At 42.1% G+C, this 11,593-nt stretch overlaps 1 protein-coding gene across 1 annotated transcript in view; it reads left to right on the top strand.

The window, feature by feature from the left end:
* Positions 1–688, top strand: part of rnaseh1 (ribonuclease H1) — a 4,664-nt gene extending 3,976 nt beyond the window's left edge. The window contains exons 3-4 of the mRNA XM_034078983.1: positions 7–173; positions 454–688. Coding sequence (XP_033934874.1) covers positions 7–173; positions 454–552 — 266 coding nt within the window. The 3' untranslated portion in view covers positions 553–688. The remainder of the gene's footprint in view (positions 1–6; positions 174–453) is intronic.
* Positions 689–11,593: the final 10,905 nt, after the last annotated feature.

Raw genomic sequence — 11,593 nt, forward strand, 5'->3', positions numbered from 1 at the left:
TGTGTGTGTGTGTGTGTGTGTGTGACGTCTGGTGTGTGTTCTGTGCAGGCGTGACCAGCTGGGTGAAGACCTGGAGGCTGAACGGCTGGAGGCTGAAGTCTGGAGGTCCGATCACAAACAAAGACGAGTTCATGAAGCTGGACCGCCTGAACGCCGAGGCGGACGTGGTCTGGGTAAATACCCGTAGATGATTAAAGTCATATATTCCAGAAACGCTGAAGAGTCGAAGCGACGGAGGCGATATCGTTGGATCAAATGAAGTCTCCCCATTTCTATCTTTCCCTTTCTTTAATGGAGGATGTAGAGCGCTTTCATTGGAGCTTTCTGGAGATCTGAGTTTGGAACGACAACACTATCTTAAAAGTGAAATCAGTCCGAACAAGCAGCTCGAGCCGAGGTGATCACATGAATAAATCAGATAAATGAATGTATTTGTTCCTCTTCTTCCTCCAGTTGCACGTCCCGGGTCACTCGGGCATCAGAGGGAACGAGGAGGCGGACAGGCTGTCGAGGGAAGGAGCTCTGAAGCCCCTCCCCAAGAAGCAGCAGTAGCTCGGAGAAAGACACTTTTACTCGGAAGAGATTTGCTGCGGGACAGTTCGGCCCGTTTCTCGACAGGAGAGGACGATTTTCTGTTAAATGTTCATTTTAATTATTTGTTTTTGCTCTAAATAAAGCGTATTCCACATCTGCATGTTTATTTTCAGAATCAGAAACGGGTTTATCGCCAGGTACACATACGAGGAATTTGACTTGGTGTCATGGTGCAGATATAAAACAAGAAATCTTTAAGGCAAGGCAAGGCAAGGCAAGTTTATTTATAGAGCACTTTTCAACGCAAGGCAATTCAAAGTGCTTTACAAAAAAAAAAAAAAAAAAATGAAAGACATTAAGCATTAAAAAAGAAAAGCTAATCAAATAAACATTAAGAAAAAAATACATGGATAAACATGGATTTAAGGACTCCGTAATAAAATACAGTTAAATAGCAATAAAATAAAGCAGTCGTTTCCATGGAAACAGAATGCAATGAATGAATTATAGGATATGAAATATGTGCAGTAAGCAGTGTGAACATATAGAGCAGGGGTCTCCAACACGTCGATCGCGAGCTACCGGTAGCTCGCGGGCAGCTTTTCAGTAGCTTGCCGCTCGATTATCGATTATAGCGTAGGTTGCTTCTTGATTTTTCGGCCGCGGCCGGACAATAAAGTTGTTTTATTTTAGAATTGTTTCTGTCACACGAATATACAATTGGTCCGTGACGCAGAGATCAATGAGCAGATGTGACAGCGGCACAGCGACACCACACACGGAGCAGTCTGCTTTCTCCAGCAGCACCAGTCAGAACCAACGGCAGAATGACCCGCTCTGAATCAGGCCGCGTCGCTGCGGCTCAGAGACACACAGGGAGGGATTTGTGTTTTTGAAAAACACTCGTTATCGTCATGTCAGGTTTTTGGTGGATTTAATCAAGTCTCGGATCGCAGAGTATGAATGTCCTCTTGCTATTTTCAGTTAAATACGCGTGTAAAGTGTGTGAAGGCAGGAGGAAAGCTTCCGCGATCACCGTCTCCTCTCCGTTCCTCCAAGCCCCGCCCCCTCCTGAAAATAACTACTAATAAGAGTGACAGGCTGATAGTGACCTGATAGAAACTTTATTATTCACTTAATCACTGATTGAGATGATGAAGATAACTTAATCTCATACATTCATGGGATTAATGTAACGGTAAAACAGAGAATGTAAGTGTGCACCCACATGCACTATTTTTGTTTTTATAATGCTGTTGTAAATACTCCTGTTGTCTGCTGTGTTCAGACTCAGGTCATGTGTGTGATGCCTCATTCAAGACATTCAGTGTCCTTTCTTTAACAGAAGACCGTTGCTTGAAGCTGCAGCTAGACTGCAGAAGTATTTGTTTTTGAGGATGGAAAAATGTCACACACAGATATAGGGAGGCTAGACCTATACAATTGATTTATTATGGCTTATAATTTCATGTCAACACGAAGAAGAAGAAAAGATGGCTGCACTGTTCAGTGTCAATCCTGTGGAGATGGAGATGGAGGTTATACATCTCCAAAATCATGTTCAGCTTAAGCCTCAGCAAAACTCACAACATTTCTGAAGCCTTGTACGGCACGCCCAGACAACTATAAGAACATCACCAAGCAGCACTGGAAATGTCTGCTTTATTTGGCTCTACTTTGTGAAGCAGCTTTTTCTGGTATGAATGAAATCTAAATACAGAACAAGACCGACTGATGAACATGTAAATGACTCTATTAGAGTGGACCTAAGTGGGTCCAGCATACACCTCTATGGTGACTCCATGCAGCGCCAGTCATCTCACTAACTGTAAAAGAGTGAATGCACTTATTTTACACACGTGCCATAAGATGCTTGCAAGGTGGTGATTAAGGCGATGTATTTACTATGTGGGCTATAAGAAGAAGTGAACACATTGTAATTTGCTCTTGGACATTTATGTGAATCTTCAGTGATGTACTTACTATGTTGTCCATATTAATACGTGAGAAATTGTCGTTTTCTTGGACCTTGATGTGAAGTTAAGATTTTAGATAAGCTTTAGGTATTGATTTCACAAAAAAGTAGCTTAATTCAACTGATGAGTGCTATGTGAATACATGTAAGCGATGCGATGCAAGTAGCTCTTGGCCACTTTCATTTTTTCAAAGTAGCTCTCAGGTGGAGAAAGGTTGGAGACCCCTGATATAGAGACTACGTTGTGGCTGAGGTAACGGTACGTCCACACAGCAGCTTCAGAAGAACTATTACCGGGATACAAACCGGAGGAACCAGGCGTGGAGGGAGGAGGCAGAGGCAGTGGGGGGAAACTGGTAGGGTTTCGCCTGTTTGGGGATTTTATATATTGCTCGCATAAAATCCCGGGGTTTTTTTGCTTTGTATGTCGGGGGCGGGAGATTCATGCTCGCAAAAAATCCCCAAGCTGTCAGACACGCCCAGCTCCAAGATGTTCAAGATTTTTGAAAAGCTGCTGTGTGGACGGACCGTGTGTCAGTGGGGGGCGGGCCGTGTTTGAGGCCGGCAGCGGAGGAGAAGAGACGGTTCAGGGGGTGAGAGTGGCGCTGATGGTGCCTCCTGCTGCCAGAGGGGAGGGGGGTGGACAGCTCATGGGAGGGGTCGGCCACTCTCTTCCCTGCCCGCGATGCAGCATGACATTAAAGTATGAGGATTCTTCTGAGGATTGGTGCTTTGTAAACCATTTTGGAAAGTTTAAGAACGTTTTATTCAAACGGGAACAAAAGACAGAGTTTTCTCCACCATATCTGTCAACTTCTCCTCCCCTCTGATTTTTAACGTGAAACCACTTAATCCACAGTTTATAACACTTGTAATCCGTGTTTCTCTCGCACACTGTTTTGCTGCTGCTAATGTTTGCTCAGCTTGTTTGTCTGATAACTAAAACCCTTCCTCCAGTTAGAATGTAGAAATAAAAAGCACCTATCAAGTATGGTAAAGATTCGCCGAATTGACATAAAAGCACTAATAAATGTAGTTTCATCCACTTGAGTTTACAACTACAAAAATAATCGATTTGTTTTTATATCACATCCTACGGGAGGAACGTCACTTCCGGCTTCCCCCAAAACTTCAAAATTAGTCGAAGGAATTTCCCGCGATGTTCGAAATTATTGATATTTAACGGAACGGTATCGCTTTTTCTTTTTTAAACTGACGGTTCGAGATTACTAGTAGCCCAATATTTCATTGCACAACAGTTGTTGGGATGCTGTCACAGGCTCTTTAAAACCAGATAAAGTCAATTTATGCGAAACAAATATATAAGAAGACCAGAGGCCAGTTCAACAAACCCTGGATATCTTTGAGTTGTCTGGTTTAACTAATCCTGGGTTGATTTGCCGAGTTTATACCGAGTTCAAACTGTATTTCCTTAATCCTGATTTATTGTATCACTTTAAAACTCCCCACACTGAGCTCTGATTTGTCAGAGATGCCAAAAGTACACACATCCTTTACTCAAGTAGAAGTACAGATACATGGTGTTTAAAAATACTCTGGTAAAAGTAGAAGTACTGACTAAACTTCTTTACTCAAGTAAAAGTAAAGAAGTATGGGCTCTGAAATGTGGTGGTACCAAAAGTTAAACAAGTACAAACCACAGACTGCCTGTGTCATGGTGAATACAGTCGCTGGTTTATTCATGTCTGTAGGCCGTTGCTGTGAGTGTGGACGGTCGGAGCATATATAACGTTAGCTTAGCCGATCTCCATTCAGAAAACACGCATTTTAAAAGGTTTTCTCTGCCGTCTGTCTGCAGACTCGTCAAAGCATTAATTCATGGTTTCTACTAACCGGTATCAGTGTGTTGTTACTTCGGCATCATTTAGAAACGTGTATTACAATTAAATCACAGTACAATATGTTCATCTTGTTGTAGTTGTAGCCCCCTTGCCAGCGATTCTCTCTCTAGTTTAGCACGCTCAGCCCGACTCAGCCCGGTTGTTTGCCCGGGAAGAACCTCGATTTTATGGGGCCAGAAAACTGAGAAATAGTACCCACTAGCCGATTTGGGTGTTCACACGCCACAGAAACCAGGAAGCAAACAATGGAAAAAGATAAATGTCAACGAGGCGTTCTGGGGCAGCAGACAGGTCGGTGTTAGAGTTGTACTCGCTACAGGGTGCACTTTGAGGGTTTGTGACTCTGCAGACCGTTGAGCATTCAAACCTTCATAACACAAGGGGACGGGTACTATCCGGAAAAGCATGACCTTTAATAGAACAATAATGTCATTGTTAGCTAATGAATGCTTCCATGCTGAACAACAGGTTCAAAATGTAAGAAGTCAAAGTTAATAGTCGTCAGAAAAATAAGTAGTGGAGTAAAGTACTACCAGAAAGATGTACTTAAGTACAGTAACAAAGTATTTGTACTTCCCCCCTCTGATTGGTCGGTTTCATTGAGTTGTTCTCTTACCATGGAGATCTCGTTAAGAAGTGAACCGGCTTCGTTCGTAGGACAGAAAACAAGTTACCTCGCTAACCGCAAATCCTGCTTCTTAGTACAGCCCTCACACGTTACCTTGGTTAACTATTCCTAGGGGTTTCAACATTGTTGGAAACATTTGGGTTAATGGAAGCACACAACTTGACTAAATAAATGCCGTAGGTCAAAGTAGTAGAACATGTTAGTGCCGATATGTTACTGGTTTGCATCGAAACATAAATGATGACACTCAAAAAAGAAGATGATAAAGACTGGTGCGGGAGAGTAGGAAAGCATTTAGTTTGTATAGTTTGCATTTTATTTCTGTGGGGACTGCAGAAATTACTCAGTCTGGCTGTAATACAGGAAACTGTCCACCAGGAGGAGCTCCAGGTCGGCGAGAGAGCCCAGAATAAGATCATTTAGGGTTTATTTTAGGATAACACACACACACACACACACACACACACACACACACACACACACACACACACACACACACACACACACACACACACACACACACACACACACCGACACATACACGCACACACACACACACACCACACACACACACACACACACACACACACACACACACACACACACACACACACACACACACACACACACACACACCACATACCGACACATACACGCACGCACGCACACACCACACACACACACACACACACACACACACACACACACACACACACACACACACACACACACACACACACACAGTGAAAGAAAGATGTTGCTTCTAGCTGCTATGATAACCCGATGTACTGTTCATCCAAAGTGAAGATGAATTAATGTTATGACAATTTACTGAGATAACAGCGCCAAGAAGTAACAGATGAAGATGGAGATTAAATAGATGACTATATATATATATATATATATACCACCTTTCATCCAAAAATGCAGTCAAAAGAAAGAAAGAAAAATAGACAGTAAATGACACAATTTGGAGTTCTTAAAGGGCCCATGTCGTGCTTTTCCGGTTCTCACCGTCCCCTTGTGTGATGAAGGTGTTTCTGCATGTGAGCGGTCTGCAGAGTCTCACACCCTCAAAGTGCGCCCTGTAGCGAGTAGAGCTCTAACTCAGAGAAGACCCGTCTGCTGCCCCAGAACGCCTCGCTGGAGATTTCTTGTTTACTTCCTGGGTACAGTGACGTGCCCATACCCAAATGGACCAATCCGTGGAGTCGTTACGTTGAGTCCGTGGATTGGTCCAAATTGACCAATCCGCGGACTTCCTCACACACACTCAATCGTTTCTCAGCTGCAGCTCCGCCGATTTCTCCTCCCTGAGACGGCGGGATGCGGCGAGGCTGTGAGTCGGTGTTTGAGCACACACACAAACTCCCAGCCAGGCTGCGGGTGTGTGTTCGGGCTGGGTTTCTCTGTGTCTCGCTGTCAGAGAGTGAATACACGGACTTTACAGAGACGCTGTGAGAAACCAATGAGAGATTGGAACATCGAACAATGTGAATCTATTCTAGTCGACTCAACGATGGAACTATGATCAGGAGAGATGACCACGACACGGGGCCTTTAAATAAGAACATTTTTGAAAATGAATAAAATGTAACACCAGGGATAAAAAGTAATGTAAAAACCAATGTTTAAATAAAATAAAAGTGCAAGTTATAACTTAATACTATATTAAAATCAGGATTTAAACTATATGTCTCTAATTTTCTTTTAAACATATTGAGAGGCAGTGATTTCCACAGTTTAGCGGCACTAAAATCAAAAGGCACTCACCGCTCGTTTTATGGGAGGAATCTGGAGCATTTAAAGTCAAAGTAAAAAGGTCGTTTATTTAGCTCAGATGCAGAATCAGGTTCATTGCCAAGTTCACACATACGAGGAATTAGTCCCGGTGTTTTTGGTGCATACATGAAAATAAAACAAAACACTGATAAAAACTATTTTAAGAAAACTATAATAACATTAAAATAATATTTACATTGCATAAGGTAGCCCGTACAGTACAATAGGAATACAATATGTGATGTTACAATGTGATTCTGCACACTGAGATATATTCATCAAATGATAGCAGTCAGACATTTCAACACTTTCTGCAACAGTATAATGTAATATATATATAATCAGAACCACGGATGAGGGGATGACCTGAGTTCGGAGAAGTTGCAGGAAGATACATTCTCTTGGGGCTAAAAAGGCCAACGGGGACTTGAAGAAAAACTCCGTAAAGTTTCTGCTATCGATTTGTTTTCACACCACGCAACACGCTCCGACATGTCTCCTTATTACGTGGGTTTTTAACTGTTAGCAAACAGTTTCAGGCGCAGAGCGACATTCAGGTTTAGAAACATGTGAGTGTCGGCACGATGGAGTCTACAGTCTGATTGGATCTTGTGTTGGTCTCCACCAGCTGCTGAGGGGCATCTCTGTGCAGCAGCTGGACCTCGGTGTCTGTTGCTCAGCGGATGGACGATACAGTATCTTCATTGTTTGTTATCGTACTACATCATATCCTCCTCTGTAGTAGCAGGTGTTTCTGTTGCTGCAAATGTACGTTGTTTAAAAACCACAGAAATTCTGATGTTAAAGTTGTTCATATGTTCTGATCAGAGGTGGGAGAAGTACTCAGATCTTGGAGTACAAGTAGAAGTACTCTGATATTGGAGTACAAGTAGAAGTACTCAGATATTGCACTTGAGTAAAAGCAGAAGTACTCAGATCTTGTACTTGAGTAAAAGTAGAAGTACTCGGATCTTGTACTTAAGTAAAAGTAGAAGTACTCGGATCTTGTACTTGAGTAAAAGTAGAAGTACTCAGATCTTGTACTTGAGTAAAAGTAGAAGTACTCAGATCTTGTACTTGAGTAAAAGCAGAATTACTCAGATCTTGTACTTGAGTAAAAGTAGAAGTACTCAGATCTTGTACTTGAGTAAAAGTAGAAGTACTCAGATCTTGCACTTGAGTAAAAGTAGAAGTACTCAGATCTTGTACTTGAGTAAAAGCAGAATTACTCAGATCTTGTACTTGAGTAAAAGTAGAATTACTCAGATCTTGTACTTGAGTAAAAGTAGAAGTACTCAGATCTTGTACTTGAGTAAAAGTAGAATTACTCAGATCTTGCACTTGAGTAAAAGCAGAAGTACTCAGATCTTGTTCTTGAGTAAAAGTAGAAGTACTCAGATCTTGCACTTGAGTAAAAGCAGAAGTACTCAGATCTTGTTCTTGAGTAAAAGTAGAAGTACTCAGATCTTGTACTTGAGTAAAAGCAGAATTACTCAGATCTTGTACTTGAGTAAAAGTAGAAGTACTCAGATCTTGTTCTTGAGTAAAAGTAGAATTACTCAGATCTTGCACTTGAGTAAAAGTAGAAGTACTCAGATCTTGTACTTGAGTAAAAGCAGAATTACTCAGATCTTGTACTTGAGTAAAAGTAGAATTACTCAGATCTTGTACTTGAGTAAAAGTAGAAGTACTCAGATCTTGTACTTGAGTAAAAGTAGAATTACTCAGATCTTGTACTTGAGTAAAAGTAGAAGTACTCAGATCTTGCACTTGAGTAAAAGTAGAAGTACTCAGATCTTGTACTTGAGTAAAAGCAGAATTACTCAGATCTTGTACTTGAGTAAAAGTAGAATTACTCAGATCTTGTACTTGAGTAAAAGTAGAAGTACTCAGATCTTGTACTTGAGTAAAAGTAGAATTACTCAGATCTTGCACTTGAGTAAAAGCAGAAGTACTCAGATCTTGTGCTTGAGTAAAAGTAGAAGTACTCAGATCTTGTTCTTGAGTAAAAGTAGAAGTACTCAGATCTTGTACTTGAGTAAAAGCAGAATTACTCAGATCTTGTACTTGAGTAAAAGTAGAAGTACTCAGATCTTGTACTTGAGTAAAAGTAGAAGTACTCAGATCTTGCACTTGAGTAAAAGCAGAAGTACTCAGATCTTGCACTTGAGTAAAAGTAGAAGTACTCAGATCTTGTGCTTGAGTAAAACTAGAAGTACTCAGATCTTGTACTTGAGTAAAAGTAGAATTACTCAGATCTTGTACTTGAGTAAAAGTAGAAGTACTCAGATCTTGTACTTGAGTAAAAGTAGAAGTACTCAGATCTTGTACTTGAGTAAAAGTAGAAGTACTCAGATCTTGTACTTGAGTAAAAGCAGAAGTACTCAGATATTGTGCTTGAGTAAAAGTAGAAGTACTCAGATCTTGTACTCCTCCTCCTCCTACTCCTCCTCTTCCTCTCTGACCTCATCTCGACCTCGCTGGAGGCAGCTCAGTCAGAGAGAAAGAGTTTCCTCTCGGAGGTCAAAGGTCGCCCTGCAGCGTCTTCACCTCCTCGCTGGCTGAGCCTCGTTAACACTCTTCCTCCTCCTCCTCCTCCTCCTCCTCTTCCTCCTCCTCCTCTGGCACCGGTCCACCGCTGCCCCGCTGCAGGGGAAGAAGACGAGCAAACTGCAAAGAAACTTAAACCCAGACATTAGAAACGTCCTGCTCGCACTGAACATGGAGGGTTTGTAAATGTTTAGACCCACAGAGTCTGAAATAAAACCTGCATGTTCTGCTGGGGTTAAGAAAGCAACTCTCTGACACCTCAGACCGTCGGACACTGAGCGGAGGAGGTTGACTCGTAGAGGGATAATGGAGAAGAGAGAACACTTCATCAGCTTCTAGACAAATCCTTAGGGTCCTCTGGGCGGTGGTGGAGAAGTCGATAGGGACTCGGCTTGGCAACTGGAAGGTCACCAGTTCAAGTCCCGGAAAGACCAAGTGCTACCGAGGTGTCCCTGAGCAAGGCACTGTTCCACTGCTCCCCGGGCGCCGTACATAATGGCAGCCCACTGCTCCTAACACTAGGATGGGTCAAATGCAGAGAAACCGTTTTGTTACATGGTATCTGTACTGTGTAATGACAATAAGTTCAATCTATCTATCTATCTATCTAGGTCCAATTCGAGACCTGCTAAATGTTCTATTCGATTCATGCTTATGTTCGGTGTAAAGACCAGCATCCTCCTCTGTGACCTTCTTTGTAACCAGAGAACAGTCTGTCTGGTTTAGCTTTGGCTTCTTTGTGAATCTGCCCGTCTTCAAACGGCGTCACTGAGCTGCTTAAATCACTGAAGGTCCAGGTAGCACTCTCACACTCATCCTGATCATGGAGCGCATTGTCAAAAGGCAAAGTGACTTCATCTCCAGCTCTGACAGTGAGGAAGTGATCTTTCACATCTGCAGCTACAGAAGTTTGAAAATGTATCTCTGTGAGAGTTTGGTTTCCAAGAGTTCACTAAAGTCACCACGTCACAAGCACAACTCTTCCTTCTCAGTTAAAGGAACAGGACGTGGTAAAGTACCGTTAGTGATATTAAAGCTGTTTTATTTAACGTGTGTTTTCTGCGTCCTGCAGGTCATTGTTTTCGGAGCCAAGGAAGAACTGGTAAAATGGGGGTCTGCTCAACAGATGAAGCGCTGACTGAACCGGAGGACCAACCTGAAAGCTGACAGGATGTTGATCAGGGGATTTGAAAGGTCTATAGCCACCTAGCCAGGTGTTCTAGCCTCTTCTCGATGTGCCATTCTTAGAGCTTCCTCTGTGATGCTCTGATGCACTCTCCAAGGCAAGGCAAGGCAAGTTTATTTATATAGCACCTTTCAACACAAGGCAATTCAAAGTGCTTTACAAAAAATGAAAGACATTAAGAAAATGGCATTTAAAATCAGTCATTAAAAAGAAAAGCTAATAAAATAAACATTAAAAGAAAAAGTACATGGATAAAAGTTACAGTGCAGTCTAAGATGTGAATAGTTCAAATAAAAGCAGCGACAAAAAGAAAAGTCTTCTTGCTGGATTTGAAAGTAGTCAGAGTTGCAGCGGACCTGCAGGTTTCTGGGAGTTTGTTCCAGATATTTGGAGCATAATAACTGAACGCTGCTTCTCCATGTTTAGTTCTGACTCTGGGGACAGGAAGCTGACCAGTCCCTGAAGACCTGAGAGATCTGGATGGTTCATAGTTTAGCAGGAGGTCAGTAATGTATTTTGGGCCTAAACCATTCAGTGCTTTATAAACCAGCAGCAGTATTTAGAAATCTATTCTTTGCCACACAGGAAGCCAGTGTGAAGACTTCAGAACAGGAGTGATGTGATCCACTTTCTTAGTGTCAGTGAGGACTCGAGCAGCGGCGTTCTGAATCAGCTGCAGCTTCCTAATAGATGTTTTAGTGAGACCTGTGAAGACACCATTGCAGTAGTCGAGTCTACTGAAGATAAAGGCATGGACAAGTTTTTCCAAATCCTGCTGTGACATTAGTCTTTTAATCCTAGATATGTTCTTTAGGTGATAGCAGGCTGATTTAGTAACTGTTTTAATGTGACTGTTGAAACTCAGGTCAGAGTCCATGACTACACCTAGATTTCTGGCTTTATCTGTTGGTTTGAACATTGCAGGCTGAAGCTCAGCGCTAACTTTTAAACGTTCTGACTTTGCTCCAAGCATTACCTCAGTTTTATCTTTGTTTAATTGGAGAAAGTTCTGACACATCCAGTCATTGATTTGTTCAATGCACTTACTCAGTGTTTGAATTGGAGCATAGTCTCCT

This window comes from Pseudochaenichthys georgianus, unplaced genomic scaffold (genome assembly GCF_902827115.2).
Source record: "Pseudochaenichthys georgianus unplaced genomic scaffold, fPseGeo1.2 scaffold_524_arrow_ctg1, whole genome shotgun sequence".
Taxonomy (NCBI): Eukaryota; Metazoa; Chordata; class Actinopteri; order Perciformes; family Channichthyidae; genus Pseudochaenichthys; species Pseudochaenichthys georgianus.